Source organism: Polistes fuscatus, unplaced genomic scaffold, assembly GCF_010416935.1.
Source record: "Polistes fuscatus isolate 324 unplaced genomic scaffold, CU_Pfus_HIC Scaffold19, whole genome shotgun sequence".
Taxonomy (NCBI): domain Eukaryota; kingdom Metazoa; phylum Arthropoda; class Insecta; order Hymenoptera; family Vespidae; genus Polistes; species Polistes fuscatus.
In genome coordinates, this window is record NW_025113095.1 from 401,190 (window position 1) to 418,651 (window position 17,462).

At 28.4% G+C, this 17,462-nt stretch overlaps 2 protein-coding genes and 1 non-coding gene across 9 annotated transcripts; 1 reads left to right on the forward strand and 2 right to left on the reverse strand.

Annotated features, from left to right (window-relative positions):
* The first annotated feature begins 3,599 nt into the window (after positions 1-3,599).
* Positions 3,600-6,746, forward strand: LOC122515706 (nuclear pore complex protein Nup58). 6 transcript variants are annotated; one of them, XM_043633122.1, is made up of 9 exons: positions 3,600-3,742; positions 3,859-4,178; positions 4,264-4,471; positions 4,561-4,934; positions 5,014-5,238; positions 5,315-5,389; positions 5,516-5,538; positions 5,855-5,887; positions 6,553-6,621. In XM_043633122.1, exons 1-7 carry the CDS (start codon positions 3,672-3,674, stop codon positions 5,530-5,532), a joined length of 1,290 nt encoding a protein of 429 aa, XP_043489057.1. In that variant the 5' UTR covers positions 3,600-3,671; the 3' UTR covers positions 5,533-5,538; positions 5,855-5,887; positions 6,553-6,621. The 6 variants fall into 6 exon arrangements, with proteins under 6 accessions (XP_043489057.1, XP_043489055.1, XP_043489059.1 ...); XM_043633120.1 differs by lacking the exon at positions 5,855-5,887 and having other exon boundaries at positions 6,553-6,639; XM_043633124.1 differs by lacking the exon at positions 5,516-5,538 and having other exon boundaries at positions 6,553-6,626.
* Positions 6,747-6,860: 114 nt separating this feature from the next.
* On the reverse strand, positions 6,861-9,956 carry LOC122515705 (protein FAM114A2). 2 transcript variants are annotated; one of them, XM_043633118.1, is made up of 7 exons: positions 9,375-9,444; positions 8,609-9,288; positions 7,932-8,530; positions 7,542-7,865; positions 7,368-7,445; positions 7,110-7,145; positions 6,861-6,950 (listed from the first exon to the last, which is right to left on the reverse strand). In XM_043633118.1, exons 2-5 carry the CDS (start codon positions 9,249-9,251, stop codon positions 7,371-7,373), a joined length of 1,641 nt encoding a protein of 546 aa, XP_043489053.1. In that variant the 5' UTR covers positions 9,252-9,288; positions 9,375-9,444; the 3' UTR covers positions 6,861-6,950; positions 7,110-7,145; positions 7,368-7,370. The 2 variants fall into 2 exon arrangements, with proteins under 2 accessions (XP_043489053.1, XP_043489052.1); XM_043633117.1 differs by having other exon boundaries at positions 8,609-9,956.
* A 3,166-nt stretch (positions 9,957-13,122) lies between these two features.
* On the reverse strand, positions 13,123-13,286 carry LOC122515963. The gene has a single exon (XR_006303448.1). It is a non-coding gene; the product is annotated as a U1 spliceosomal RNA (small nuclear RNA).
* Positions 13,287-17,462: the final 4,176 nt, after the last annotated feature.

Below are 17,462 nucleotides of genomic sequence, written 5' to 3' on the forward strand. Positions count from 1 at the left end.
TGTACGTGTAGAGATTTGTCGATAATTATATTAATTAATTATATTACAAGGAAAACGCAGAAAATAAAATTAAATAAAATTAAATTAAATGATATTATAATAATTATAATAATAATAATAATAATAATAATAATAATAATATAATGATAATGATAGTAATAATCACGAATCAGCTGACAGAGAAAAAGGAAGAAGTCGATACGTTAGTTCGACTTAAAAGATTATTAACAAAATAATACAAAAAAAAGTCTCCTTTCTGGCATAAGTCATTTATTGAGACTCGTAATGAATATTTTAAAAAAAGAAATAGAAAAAGAGAGAGAGAGGGGGAGAGAGAGAAATAAAAGGGATGATTAAAAAATAAAAATATAAGGAAAGAGTAGACGCGAAGAAAAATAATTGAATAAATAAATAAATGAAAATATATATGAAGGAATGGGCGTATGTTTGCTGGATATAATCCTCGACAAAAATTCTTATCTTAAAAAAAAGAAGAAAAAGGTTTAAAAAAAAAAACGGATTTGAACGTTTCTTCGAGAAAACAAATATAAATATTCTGTATGTAAATAATAATTTAAAAAGAAAAAAAAAAGAAAAAAAAGAAAAGAAAGAAAGAAAAAAAAGGAAGGAATAAAAAATAAAACTGAACCAAATTGATAGAAAGAAAGAAAGAAAGAAATAAAGAAAAAAAATATGATATTTATTATCTATTTCGCTAAGCGAAATGTGACGATAGGGGATTCGACAAATTCGAATAAAAAGTCGAAAAAACACAACAATAAAAAAAAAATAACAAAAAGAATTAATATTTTAAAAAGCTTACGTTTGTACGCATACACGCGTAGGTATAAATAGGTATGCGTACGTACGAATGATTATTTTTATATATTATGTGCGCCTTAATTAAAACAAAACAAAAACAAAACAAACAACCCCCTCGATCTTTCGATTTTTCATTTACGATCATTTTAACGACGAGATTCGATTATGTATTTAACCCTTTCCCCCATAATAAATTCGTTCGTCGTACGGGACCTTTTTACATGTAACGAAAGGGTTAATACATAACGATCGATATATATATATAAATACATGTACAAGTAAATGTACAAGTAAAATGTACAAGTAAATATTTGTATGTGTATGTATGTATGTGTATTCTCGTCGAAATATACTACGACGGTGTGACGTGTGAATTTTTCAACCAATTATTTCTATCGGTTATATCAAATAAAATTCATTTTCTTTTTGATGCGGTAAATAAATAAATAAATAAATAAATAAATACACTGCATCGCCCATTATTTTTTTAGTTAATTGAAAAGAAATCAAGATACGGAGAAAGAGAGATACGAGAAAGGAAAAAAAAGATGATAGATAAGGAAGATAAAATTTGTTGGTAAAAAAGAAAAAAAAAGAGAAAAAAGTAAATGGAAACTTAAACGCAAAGAAGAAAAAGAAAAATAATAATAATAATAATAATAATAATAATAATAATATATACGCCTAATATATCGTTGGTATATTTAATATAATATTAGCACGGCATTGTTGATATCTTTACATCCAATTGAATATTTAGAATAATCGCACGGCATCGCAAAAAGTACCTAGGAATATTTAATATATTCTTTATTATATGAGAGAAAGAAAGAGAGTGAGAGAGTGAGAGAGAAAGTGAGAGAGAGAGAGAGAAAGAGAAAAAAAGATAAAAATAAATGAACCCCATATAAAAAAAGGACACGTACTTACAAAAACAAAAAAGTAAACATAATACACAACAGACACATACACATAGGTATTATACATGCAGGATATACATAAAATACACATATACATGTATACACAAATACACATATGCATAATACATGCGTGCACATGCTGTCTCATTGTATTTGTATGATAGAAAGAATTAATATTGTCGTGTCAATCATACATAAAAATATAAATACATAATTCATTAAAATATCACCGGGAGGAGGGGGAGCCACCATTTTAATCATTAAACTCTATATATAAAAAAGGAAAAAAGAAAGAAAGGAAAAAAAAAGGAAAAAGAAAATAAATAAATAAAAGAAAAGAAAAAAAAAATAAATAAATAAATAAACAATGTGTTTTACAGCGTAAAATTATATACCGGGTGTCTTCTAAAAGTGCGCATATTAATAATGCGCAAATTAAATCGCCTTTCCTGCTGCTGTTGCTGCTGCTGATGCTGTTGTTGCTTCTTTTTTTTTCTTTTCTTTTTCTTTTTCTTTCCATTTCCTTCAATAAATTTTGTAATCGGATATTTAAACGCTAATTTTTCGGATATGTATTGATTAATTGTGATTAATGAACAAGATCTCGAAAAGAGAAATAATGATGGAAATTAATTAATTATGAGAGAAAAGGAAAGTGTTGTGAAATTTTAGGGAATCGTTTTTGAAAATGATTTATAACGGATTTGTATTGTATCGTAGATTGTATGATATATATAAACGAGTTGAAAACGATTTTATTATTGCGGTCAGAGAGCCCGGAATGTTATCCGATTAATGTTATAAGTCTAAAAACAAAAATTCTATTGGATATATCTGGCAAATTCTTTTCGAAAGAATAAAAAAAAAAAGATTAAATATGAAAGTGAGAAAGCGAGCGAGAGAAAGAGAGAGAGAGAGAGAGAGAAAGATAAAAAAGCTCATTTTAGTCTTGTTCAACAGACAACTGTGATCATTTTAGAAACGCCCACGTACGAAATTCAACGCCACGTACGAAATCGAACCAGCAATCAACTTTGTGATAGTCTACTGTGTACCGATCTGGTAAAATTCGTTGAAATAATCCCCCATTTCCTCTAGATAAGCTGTATAATTAATTAGAACTTGTCACGTACACGCAAAAGAAAGAATATAGAAAGATGGTAAAAAGAAAGAAAGATAGAAAGAAAGAAAGAAAGAAAGAAAAAGAGAACAAAAAACAAAATAAAAAATAAGAAACGTATTTAATACATTTAAATATGATAATGATGATGATGATGATGATGATGATGATGATGATGATGATGATGATAATATGGAAATAAATTGTGTTGTCCCCTGATTTGTATCACGTAGGCACATTTAATAATAAATCGAAATTTATCTATGTTTTTTTATATATATATTTATATATATATAATATATCGTAGGTATCCCTTTCTATTCGATCAATGTTTTTTTTAATGGCATTTTCAATGTTCACAACGTATACAAATTATTTATATACTGTGTATATAAATATAGTTTCTGTGTATAAAAATTTCGTAATATTGTATTACAAGAAAATTTTGATTGTTTTATTAACAGTGTCATTAAATGTTTGTTTTTTTTTTTATTTCATTAATTTGATTTGAAAATTGAAACTATTTAATCGTATCGTTTCTACGTATAATATATATAAATACGAATAATTTATTATAATTAAATATTTTATTTAAAGTTGCGCAAAAAGAAAAGAATAACATACGAAAGTATTTGGCGCGTAATTTTTAAATTTTTAGTTCATTGTATTACCTGCAGAGGGAAATGCAGTAGTCTCTGATAAAAAATGTATACCTGCATTTAATTTTGAAGGTTCGAAGTGAATTTGTATATTATATTAAAAAGTTTAATTATTTATGATTAATATTTAAGTTTATAACATATAAAAAAATGTCTTCGTTTACGTTTGGAACGCCTACTATAACCTCAAGTAGTTCAGGTTTTGGATTTGGTACTCAAAGGTATATAATACTTTTTCATAATCTAACTGCTTATATTGAAATTTTGGTATATTATGATAGAAATTAATAATATTATGATTTATAATTGTGCGTGTTTATAATGTTTGCTTAAATAGTACGTCTTTTACTTCAACGACACCTGCAACTGGATTAACATTTGGAACGTCAACTCCAGCTACTACCAGCAATTTAAATTTTGGTTTTGGAGCAACACCGACAACTGCTACACCTAATCAACCAACCGGCACATTTTTAGGAACTGGAACAGCCACGACAACTGCAACACCAAACTTCTTTTCAACTCCGACAACTTCTACAGCTCCTTTGTTTACAGGACGCAGTTTTGGAACGCCTGTTCAAAACAATACCTTAAAAGGACCTTTAAATACCACACCTGCTACAGGAGGTTTAATGTTTGGAACTTCTACCAGTACACGTAATATTAATATAATAACAAATTAGAATATAATAATTAAATAAAAGAGCTCTGTACTTCATCAAGGTAATTCATATATTTACAGCGTCCTTGTTTGGTTCTGTTAGTAGTGGTGGTTTAGCAGCTACTAAATCAACAACTACTACAACTACCACTACAACTATGGGTAAAGGATTAGGTGGATTAGATGTTTCCGTTAATAATAAAGGTCTTTCTCAAGGTAGCAATAGTCCAACTGCTGCGAAGGAAAATTTATTACCCAACGAACTGTGGCAAACCATAGATAAATTCAAGTAATTTCAAATGTCTCTAATCTAATCGATTATAGTAAATTTTAATTATGCAGATATTATGACCTTTAATCTTCTTTCATTTTAATCAGAGAATTTGTGAAAAAACAGAAGGTTTTATCTTCCGATATAGCGAGAGGTTCTGCAAGACCATTAAATCGTTGTGCAGAGGATACAGCATCGTTAATGGAACTTTTAACAACATTGGCAGGATCTGTTCAACGTGATCGCGCTTTTGCTGATAAGCTGAAGCAAGATACGGCAAAGGCATTACAAAATGCAGAAATAGCTCAAAGAACAAACGATACACCTTCTGGATTGCAATATGAAAATAACACACCGCTTCTATTTTTCATAGAATTAGCAGAGAATTTCGAACACGACTTAATGCTATTTAGATCTCAAATTGAAACAACAGAGAAACATATACAAACAATGATGGCACCAAAGACTTTAACTCCGCAAGGTATAATAATATTTATTAATAGTTATTAAATAACGCGTTGGCTACAATGTAAAGTAAAAATCATACTATTTCTTTATAGAATTAACTATGGCTATGAGTAAACTTCATGAGTCTTTAGTCGCGGTTGCTGGAAAATTACAAGGTGTACACTCAAAAGTACAACAACAGAAGGAACAGTATTTAAATTTTAGAAAATACGTCTTGAAAGATAACACTAACGTTTTTGATGATATTAAAACAAATGATAAATCATTAGGGAACACTATGGGAAGAATTACAAGTGGGCCAACACCTTTTGGTCCAGGTAGAATATCATTACTATATATAATAATAATAATATATATTACATTAGATATATTTGAATGATTTTGTTTAAATAGGCAACAGAAGTTTCATATCTTCAACAGCGTTGAATTCTACTCAAGCTGCCGGTTTAGATGCACGAAATTCTTTAGGTAACTAAATAAGTGACAAGTAAATTGCAATACTAATTTAATTTCACGCTAAAGACAAAGTCTCCCTAAAACAACGTGTGTTGTTCTCGTTGTTACAAATTTCCCATAAACATGTCCTACCTTCAGGTCTTGCGTGGATCTAGTGTAAGGTAGAAATCACTAACATTTAACGTCCGTATTAAGTACTGTAGAAGTAATGTATATAAAAAACATAAATCTGTTCTGTGGATTTATATATAATATACAGGATGTCTGAGGTTTTCTTCTGGCCAAAACGTTTCAGCGCATTCTATGTACGAAAATAAGAAAAAAATGTTATATTCTTTCTTATTTTTGTACATAAAATACACAGACATTATTTGGCTGGAAGAATCTCAGACACCCTGTATATTCATATAGATTATTTTCCTTTGTTTATACATTATAATATTATTTTATGATTTGATTTTAATTTTGCGTTTGCAGGGGAAATGTAGAAGCTGTATTTTAGTTATTGAGGTATTGAATTTTACTTTCTTTTCTGTGTTATGAACTTATGGGAAATATAATGGAAGCTTTCCTGTTTAATATATTGGGAGCAAACTTGTGTTCATCGTATTATAAAATAATTGGGTATATTATATATTAATATGTGGGCAAAAAAACAGAAAAATAAAAAATATTGTCTTTTGCTTGTTAAGGAATGGCTGCGTATTTTATGTATGCTTTAATTGCTCCTGCTTTATCTCTCTCTCTCATCAAAGTTATTAATAATTTGAAGCGCTGGGTAAAATTTGAATGTAAAAGAAAAACAATATTTCTACTAGTATTCATTTCGGCTAGCAGAATACTTTAACAAATGTAAGTGCAATCATGGGTAAGATGTAGTCGATGTGATTCAGGAATTGTTTAAATCTGGGAAATGAAATTTGTAGTTATGTTAGCAAATTAGCTCATTATTTCTATTATATTATCGATATATATATGTAGATATATATCTACATATATATTATTTAATCCATATTTCTATATGGATTAAAGCTGCTGATAATGTGTAACTATCGTAAATCGTGATTTTATGAATTCATGGAAAACATCAAACAGCTTCAGCTAATGTACGTACATTTAGGTTTACCATGATATTTTTAAAGAACTCATTTTGATTAGTAAATATGTTGTTGCAGTTTGGGGAAATACGACAGCAGTCCCTTCTGCTATAAGTACAACCATAGATACACCCATCAAGCCGCCAACAGCTAGCTTGAACTTCAATGCGCCAACAAATCTTACTGCACCTTTGTCAACTATCGAATCTAATGCTAATTTCCAACTACAGAAACCACCGATTGGAAATAAAAGAGGGAAACATTAATTTTTACATTTCTCTTTCTCTCTCTTTTCTTTTTATTTTTTATTTTTTTTTATTATTTTTCATTATTCGTAAAAATATTAAATATAATATTAAGTTGCGGACATCTTTTTTTTGTATTCGTTTTGTTTTTAGTTATTCGTAATATCGAGTTTCATGCATGACTACTATCGTGTCTATTTAATTTAATTAATACAAAGTGGATTAGAAAATCTAAAAAATAATATACATATTTATGAACCATCACCTTATAAACGCATTTACGTATAAAATAATTGAATTAGGTAATTTTTTTTTCTAATATACTTTTCATTATATTTACATTTAAATCTTTCTATCTATTATGTTTTTCATATATTCATATATACGAACCTGCATTGTTGTTTTTTTCAAAGAAATTATATTTTCCTAAAAATGAAAATATTATTTTAATAACTTTTTAATACTTTTAAAAATAATTTCATTATGTTTAATTATGTTTGTAGTTGATTTAGATAAATTAATATAATTTATATTCTTGGACCATGTTATCTGAACAGATAATTACATTTATTTATTATTTTTTGTTTTCTTTAATATTAAATAGTTCTATTTTATTACGTATTTTTTAATAACAAATATTGCATTTACCATTTATAGAGCACCAACTTGTAGAATTGGAATAAGTAATTTAAAAGCATCTTCAATGTACGAGCTTGCATTTTCAGCCTGAAGAAATAAAACAAAAAAATTAAATATTAGCAACGATGATATCATTGTATATGTAATTTATAAGATTTATAATATATATACATATATATTTACTTCGAAAAAAACCGTTGTTATATTAGCATTGATGCTGTCTGGATTATTAGACATTTTAATAAACTCGTTTAATACATTACAAAAGTTTGTAGCCAACGAACTAATTTCATCAGTTAAGATATGCGTTAGATCAACGAGTGCTTCAGCTTCACTCGCTGTACTACGTCTTTCTTTAATTAAAAGTAATTCAGCGGTTTTGTGAAACCTCTCCACGCTGACTGCAGTAAACTTTGCTATGGTAGAAATAGCATATTGAAAAATTTCCAGATTTGTATGAGACATAGGTGTAGCAAGATAAGAGCTAGATTTAACTTCATTCAGAACCTACAAAAAATATTCTCACTAAATAAGAAGTGGCGACGAATAGATATTGTAATAAAATTTTCTTACATTGTCGAGTTGTTCATACGTGATGGCAAGCTCTAAAGTTTGGCAAGCCTCGGCTAAACGACTTTTCAGATCTTTTTCTGTTCCTGGTGTATTTTCATCATCCTCTAAATCGCAAAGCTCTTTAACTTGTTCTAATGTTTCTTGCAGATGTACCAAATCCTCCATGTCAAGGTTAATCAGATGCGATTGTATCTTAATGTTACATTGTTTCGACAACATTTCTAATGCTTCTAGGTGAACCAGCCCTTGATAATCGTCGAACAAAGATTCGAAATGGACCTTCCTCGCTAATTGTTTCTCTTCTATAGTTTTCTCTTCGGATTCTGCTTTCTCTTTAACTTCTCTAAGTATTTGAGATAAATTAGGTTTATTTCCTTCGGTCATGAAAAATGCTTTCTTCTTTTTCAGACCAGGATCACCTTCTTGCAAAACTTCCATTGTCTTTTTACCAATAGCTTCTAAAGTATCTAAACCACCAGTCATTACTTTACTACCAGTTGATTCAACTAGTTTTGTAATGGATGATACACCGTATAGAAAACTACTGAAACCAAAAGTTCCTTGCGATAGATTGGATACGTTTTCTTTAGAGTCTTTTACTGTAAATACAAATATATATTAGACAATTATTAATTTATAGTAAAATATAATTATGATAAAAAAATAATTTATTATACCAGGAGTTACAGCTTCTTCTTCTTCTTTTTCATCTTTCTCTTTTTCTTTTTCTTTTTGAGTATCTTCTATCATATGTGATTCGGTAGTATCCGGCATGTTTATCGTCTCTTCCAAAAGAGATAATCCTTGACTAACATGATTCGTCAAAGTAGAAACTCCAACAGAAGCAGTGTTGATTAATGAACTTACACCCCAATTACCCCAATTGGACCACAAAGAATTATCAGAATCTTTATCGTTTATTGACAATTTATCTAATACAGGTTGAATTTTCTGTTCTGTTAAATCTTCCTCCAATTCAATGCTATTACCAAGTTTCTCCCATCCTTGCGGTTTAAATATCTCTTTAAATTTTTTATCCGATTTCAGTTCCTCAGGCATGTCGACTTCAGGGACATCTGTGTCTGAAAATTCACTGGAAACTATGTTCATCCCTTTAATAGGTTCTTTAGAAATGACATTTGTCGAAGGAATATTTTCTTTAACATTTTCAGTCGTTTTAGGAATAATTTCAGGTTCTTTTTCCATCTTAGTTCCTAGCTTTCGAGCACCAAGTTTTTTAGGACCATCAGTTGTTCTTCGAGGTTTAGACAACGTTTCTTCTTTCAGATTGGTCGTCGTACTCTTAGAAGTAACTTCCATAGGATTATCTTTAATCCTAGCTGAAGCTTTTAATGCACTATTTTCGACAATCATTGTTTTTATTATTGTATCAGAACTAAAAGAAGCATTATCTTCCATTTTTTCAGCAGATACTTTATTTACCTTATCGTCAGACTTTTTAGTAATTGTATCCTTTAAATTACCAATTTTATCCTCATCAGATGAAATTTCCCTTTTGTATGAACGATGTCTTGGTTTTTCGCAGACTACTATATTTCTCCTAGGTGCTCGTGGAATGCATTCGGTGTCATCGTCGGACTCAGAATCAACTACCGATTGCATAGTGTTCCATCTCATATCATCAACATTAGTCTTGGAAGTTCCGCCATGTGCTAACTCCTCATCAGCGCTCTCAAAATCGTCACTTTCTGACGTTGCCATATTAAATTATCATTAAGATTATGTTATCTAGAATTTTTTTATTGATTTATCGCACTTTCTCTTTTTTATTAGATTCGTCATTCAGTCGTGTCTTATATGTCATATACTTGTCATCATACGTCACGACGAATACACATGGTTAACATACATATACTCAAGCACTGTAATTCAAATTGTTTTTAATCGATCACGTGGATATATAAAAGTGATCGCTAATATTTATATACAGCATCGTAAAACGTTAAAATAAATGCCTTCGTGGCAGCATCTGTTTTATTAAATCTTCAAACTGCGCATGCGAGAAAACATTAATTTAAATTAGACTCCAATGAAAACTAGTCCCTTTGAATTAACCTAAATTCATTCTCAATATATTATATTCTATCATCTTACTTATTATCATTTAGTATATCAATTAAAATATTTATTTAACAAATAATATACAAATTGTAAAAACATAATTGTTTGAATTATATTCAAAATCGTATAATTAAATATTTCATTTTGTAAAGTGATGTTAAGGCTCGCTTTTAATCAGCCAATCAACGATGTCTTCTTCGCGTATTGATACCCAATTATTTTGCGTTCTCGAACTATTTTCGTACTTGGAAGAAAAAAATTTATCGCAATGAACTTTTGTTTCGTCTTTTAATTAACGTTGTTAATAACAATGGAAATAAGGTATTGCATACGTTATTAGTTTTTTTTTTTTTTTAGTAATTATCGTGGATAAAATGGTTTTATATAAAAGAATTATTCGATCGTAGGAAATATATCGTTCTGCGCATGCGCATCTGTCGTCTTTGTTTCAGCTTCGCGCTATTTCCATACATTTATAATTAAAAAAAGCTATCCGGATTTTTTTCTATATAAATAAATATAATTAATAAAATACTTTTAGGTATTTTCTATCTAAATAAATTAAATATAATTAATAAAATACTTTCAGGTATTTTCTATCTAAATAAATAAATATAATAATAATAATCTAAATATATATTGAAAATCCTTACACAACTTATTAATCAAGCAAATATATGATATTAATTAATTCCACCCGCTGAAATACACATATATCCATATCATTTCAAAATCATACTTTTATTTATCTTGAACAAATTGCCTCAGAGCAATTTGAATTTTGCGTGGTGGCATTCTTGCAAGTTCCGAGTAAACTCGTTGGTAGTTCGCAAAGGAATCGTCCTGAAGATAATAGAAGGTTTGAGAGGGAGGGGGTGTAAGAGTTATCTTCCTGGCGCGTGAATGCAAGGTGTAAACAAGAGAGAAATAGAAAGATAGAAATGAGAAAGATGGAAAGATGGAAAGATAGTGAGAGGGGGTGAGAGACAGAAACGAGACGGGCCGAATTGAATTCTTGCTCAAGTTGGAACAACCAGATTGTTGGTATCGTTGATTAATCTTGCTTCTGTCAGAACAAACAGTGTTTGTAACGTTATCTCTTCCATATGCTACTAACAGAGAACCGTTTCAAAGATTGAGGACACTTTGGATACCGACAACGACGATGGCAATTAATTTACTCCATTCTAACTGTCCCAAGAGCTTTCTGAGTTGAGTTTATACCGATATTGACACGGTCCAATGGTTTCCTTTTAAAACTCTCTCTATCTCTCTCTCTTTCTTTTGTAGATTTACATTTATATTCCATTAGCCTTTCTTATTTTTCTTATGTATTATCTTCTTATTGTTCCGTAATTAAAATAATATTAAAATTTTAGAGAGCGAATTTTTCAAATAACAAAGAATGCGTCTTTTTAAAGAGAGAGAGAGAGAGAGATGTGGTTTTAAATATATACAAACTTGAGGTTAAATATACGAATAGAAGAGAAAGAGAGAGAGAGAGAAGAGATTAATTTCACGAAACATCCAATATGTAATTTCGACTAAGAAGATATGCACTTGATAAGCCTTTGCCACTTCGTGTGACGAACTTAATGAGATTTCTCCAAAGAAACATCTTCTACGTTTATTCCTTTCACCGAAACGTATAATCATTTCTTTATTTTCTTTACTATTACTTGTACTCCGTTAACAATAACGACGTTTCCAAATGATTTCCTCCTATTCGTTATTCAACAAAAATATTCAACTTCAGATCGAACGATACAAAAAATCATTTTTCATTTACATTTGTATAGAAAAAAAATGTAAAATAAAAAAAGAAAAAATATGTTATAAACGTTCGCTTGGAAATAATTGACAAAGTTTTTATCTCGAGGATATAATTTATAATTGTATTTTTATTTTTCAAAAGTTATTATTGTTATCGTTATTGTAACGGAGATAGGAAAGAGTTGGAAAATGATATTAAATGTTTCGAAATAAAATGTCGAATCACAAATAATGTTATATTAAATAAAATTAATTTTTTGTATATACGCACACGCATATACACGTACACATTTACAAATGTGTATATACGAGATGCGGTCATGAGAATGTGAATAAGGAAGTAGAAAATAACAAGCAACTTTTTCTATCATACATACACATGTACATATAGTGCGTAAAAAAAATTACCATCGTATTAGTATTATTATCCTGAAAGTATGTCGACGTTTAACGAAACTATTTCGTACTTTCGTCAAAGGATAAAAATTTTAATATTCTTGGATAAACGAATTTTTGTCGTAATTCTTTAATCGACACTTCCGATCATCGATTTTCACGTTTTATCTCTTTTAATGGTCGTTAAATAACATAGATGCATTAATACATGTATATATACCTTTGATCGATTGAAGTAACGAAGCACGATATTTAGAGTTCGTTAAAATTTAACGATCGGAATGTGCGGAATGATAGAAAACTTTTATACCTCGTTTTTCATAACTTGTTTTTAGTTTAAATGCTTGCATTTGCTATTTTCTATACGTGCGCGCGATTATGTATGCATGTAGTATTAATTAAAAAACATTTAAATTAACACAAGCATATTATTACACATAGAATACTTAAATATAAACTTGTTTTATTATTTATCATTTGTCACATAATCAAATTGTCATTTTTATCTACGAAGTGTCGGGCTGTAGTAAATCTTTAAAATAAATGGTGTTGGGATGTTGTTTTGTGTTTAAATACGATATTTTATTCATTATTTGGGGGACCTTTAATTATAAATTCTGTGAATTCAAGCAAAAAACTTTAGAGAGATTTTTTAATTTGCATATGCTAATGAGAGAATTATAATTATAAATCCCTGTTTTAACACCTCTTTAATTGTATTTAATAATTACTAAAATTTTTAATATCAAAAATCCTCTGAGATTGGAGGAACGGTCTCCAATTAATTTAAATCAAACTAATATAATAAAATGTTGTTTTTCCTCGTGTCTAGGAAAAATCTTATGGTAACTTTCATTCTTCCTATTTGTTCAAAAAACAAATTTACAAATTTTCTAACCTATTACTGCTAGAAAAAATATTATTTTTGTAATTATATTATTAAGGGATAGCGCGAACGCAGTCCCTTACTACCAAAAATTGTACGCCCGAGATATCCACATTAGGGATATTCGCAAGGGTCAGCTCAACCGAAGTGCAATGGAAAAGCCTCACCCTGGAGGAACCGCCTTCATGATCACGGTAACCTCTGCGCCAGGTAAGTATGCTTTCCTTCGGTTCGGCACCTTATTTAACATCCTTACAATATCGTATCACAAGCGAGAAAATTCAAACACCCTATGCGAATACTAGTGACGATTTTTGGTACTAAAATCTACTAACACATACACATCCCTATAGATGTGCATACACAAACGTTAAATACAATATACGTGTAATATATGTCTCTAATGTGAATCCTTATGAAATTATTTAAATAGGTTACAATATTTAATTAAACGCTACAGAATATTAAAACAAAATTATCCTAATTATGTTTCTATTATTATACCTCACTTAATGAAATTACATTACACACGAAATACTAATGCAAACAAGGATGGGCGTGTAACGTTTGTTTCATTCTGGTTAAGTATATTAACAATAATAAATTTAAAATGACAAAAAAAAAGAAAGAAAATTGAAATAGAGGCATAGTTAATAAAGCACATTGATAGTTACGCGAATTAATTTCTTTTTGTCGAATAAATAATGTTATTCCCTCGGGTATAAGTTCAACCCTTTTTATCCAACCAACAATGGGAACACGTTCAATGTCATGGGAGTTTAAAAAAAGAAAATTCCTTTGAGATATTCTATGTGAATACGTAGACAATATATAAGCTTATAATTAGTGAAGAAAAGTATACAGGGTGTCTGAGATTTTTCCGGTCAAACAGTTTCGGTGTATTCCGAAATCTGTAGTACGAAAATAAGAAATAAATATTTTATAAATATAAATCTGTCATAGATATAAAAAAAAAAAACATATTTTATCTGTGTCATAGTTTTCTTTTAGCCCTGCAGCACAAAGAAGTTATTAAAAAGAAAGAAAGAAAGAAAGAATGAAAGAAAGAAAGAAAAAGTTACAACTTAGAATAGGACAATATTCTAAGAAGCTGGTTTGTAAGGCAGATATTGCTAAAGTTTTGCAGTACTTTATAATCACGAACGACATAATCTTACTTCCCCTTACATTTATCATTTCTCATTTCTCATTGTCCGAGTATACTTTGTTTCCTTTTGTTTTCTTTACGAAATAATTAGCAATCGTTGCCGGTATTCTACGTTCGCACTAAAGAGAAAAGATATCATTTTTTATTTCTTTTTATAAATTCTTTCACAAACTCATGTATATTATAATATATATTTTATCTGTGCCAATTTAATTACGAAAATTAGGGGGATAAATCAAATAATTAAAATAATTCATTTCATAATTTAATTAATGTTAGATAGAAAATGATTAACAATATTAACGAAATAGGAATGGAAAAGAAATTGATATGTTTACTCGTCGGAATATAAAATCCCAACTATCATAGTCATTTCAATATATTTATTTATGTTTACACCGGTGATTATTAACGATTCTTTTTTTTTTTCAAAACTTTTCATCTATGAACGTATACCTATTGCATATTCAACGTATATTTTAACACAGTCATAGAATATTAATATAATAGAAATATTATTTAAACAATAATTAACAATACCGCAATAATATATACACACACACACACACACACATATATGAGCCGTTTATTTTGAAAGTGGCCTAACTCCATATAACCTTAAATTGAGATATTTAAAGGTTTGCGTTTCAATGCAATTAAAAATATACGTAAAGAATAACAATGAGTTATGTTGCTTAAGTGTATCTAAAGGTGTTCAATTTACAGTTCCTATTAAAATAATGGCAATTATTAAGTGAATAATATGCGTTTTCTTACCAAGAATGGAGTTAGGCCACTTTCAAAATTAACAACCAGATTCGTTATAAAATTTGAAGGAACCGAAGTCCATTCAACATAATTTAAGATACTTCAAATTGCGAAAAAACAATACTTATTTATTTTACTTATCTTTGTAACACTTTAAAAACATAAATTATGCGATTCAAAATATTTTTTACAAACATAAATTACAAAACAATTTTCTACTCATTTACATTTTGTGTATGTGAAAGGGATTTAAAGAAATCATGATGTTCCGGTGGTATATATCGTAATAAGTCAATTATGTCCTTGAATTTTACGGTTGTAATTTGTCTTATATTTTTATACAGTGGTCTCAATACAATATTTTCGAACTTTTTGGTCTACCCCGACGTGGTATTAAATTCAGGACTTTCAAATTTTCGTTCTCATTCATTGATGTCTTATAGAAAATCTTATTCATTTTTGACAAAACGCATCCAACATATTTTTAACCAGTTTATTGGTTCTCCGTTAGAATTCTTGACCCTTTTAAAAATTGCGTCTTCTAATAATTTTGTTGATACAAAATCTTCTTGTCTCATTTCATGTACAATAAAGTTATTACCTTTCCGACACTTTTTGATAATATTGTAATACTCTCGGGGGACAAACAGTAAATTATTTTTTTTTAATGCCATTTCTACCACACCAAAATCTCTACTCCTAATGGAGTTAGGCAACTTTCAAAATAAACGGTTCAGTGATTCAACTAACTCTGAAAACTTATGTGTCCAGAATTGCCGTATTTACTCGGAATATAAAAAATCTTAAATGCTTTATTGATAGATAATTTGAAGCTGTACATGTTACCGTGGGTAACCGGAAAAAAATGAAAAATGGAGTTAGGCCACTTTCAAAAAAACGGCTCATATATACATTATCTAAATAAATATATAACAATATGTGAAATATTAATTATAATTAATTGTTAATTAATGAAATAACATTTTCATTTCAATAACTCTTACCTTGTTTTTGTCTTCGTCAGGAATATATATTTTTTTCTTTACCTGGTAACTCATGTTTTTTAAATACTGTGAAATGAAATGAAAAATTGTTTTACGTATACCGTTGTCCGTGTTTCGTTTAAATGCCTATGTGTTATTGATTAATTCATTTTGTATATTTTAGAGAGAAGAGAGGTACATAAAACTACTATAAAATATAATTTATTATATTATTAAATATAATAATTGTTATTATTATTATTATTATTATTATTATTATTATAAATGTTATTATTATAATATTAAATATAATTATTAACATTTTTTCTAACGAATATATAACAGTTTTTCTAATGAATATTATTTATACATTTGTTGGATTGAAAAAGATTCTTTAAAGGTTGTTCATTGAATTTGATAAAACACAATAATTATTTAACGTTATGTTATTATTTACCATTTCAGCTAACAGTTAATTAAATTCATTTCATTAACATAGTTTACCTTTGTAATAAATTTAACATTTATCTCGGTACAGTCGAATATTTATTAATAAAATCTTTCATTATATTGAAAATGTATAATTTTAGCCTCTCAATTGGAATATTAATTTGGTTTGCTCTTTATATTATTATTATTATTATTATTAATAATTTATTAATATCGATAAACGTAGATTTAAAATTTGTACGTGCATACTTTTCCACGTTTTAATATAATTTAATTTTTACTTTCTTTTTATATGATTTTTTTTTCCTGTATACGCTTAAGTTAATATTTTTTTTCCAAATATTTGACGATGAGAATTTACAGATGGCCGTGTAAAATTGTATCGAGAAAAAAAATTGTGCCGATTGAATAACAAATAATGAATTTATAATTAAATTTTGATTTACATCTTGCGCGTTGATAATATTATATAAAAAAAAAAAAAAAAAATAAAAGCATGAATTTAACATTTTTTTTGTTGTCCTGCCGAATAATTTTCCAAATCTCGTATAACTTCGTATTTACGTGTTTATCCCGAAAAAATTATTCGAAATATGTTAATCGTTATTTTATTTTTCAAAATAGATTAGAAATAAATCAAATTGTGTTTAATCAAAAGTCAGTTAATGATTATTCAAATAAATAGGATTGGATTTTATCGGGGATGATATTCACGAGCACAACTTATACACACAGGATATTTTCGATAAAATTCAATCCTCAATACCCGGTTTTGACAACTTTGGAATAGGTACCCATCTGCGAATTTCAAATATTAATCCGTGCTTTTATTTTCCGGTTTTTGTATCTTTATTCATCATCGTATAGCAATTGCAAGGGAGAAACTCGTTTTCTCTGGTTGAATATTTACCGAATATTTATATATATATATATATATGTAAATCCGTTTAGTGTGTATGTATCATCGATATTTAGTTGTTTGATTTATCGATAAATAATACGTACTTGTATTCTAATGAAATTTT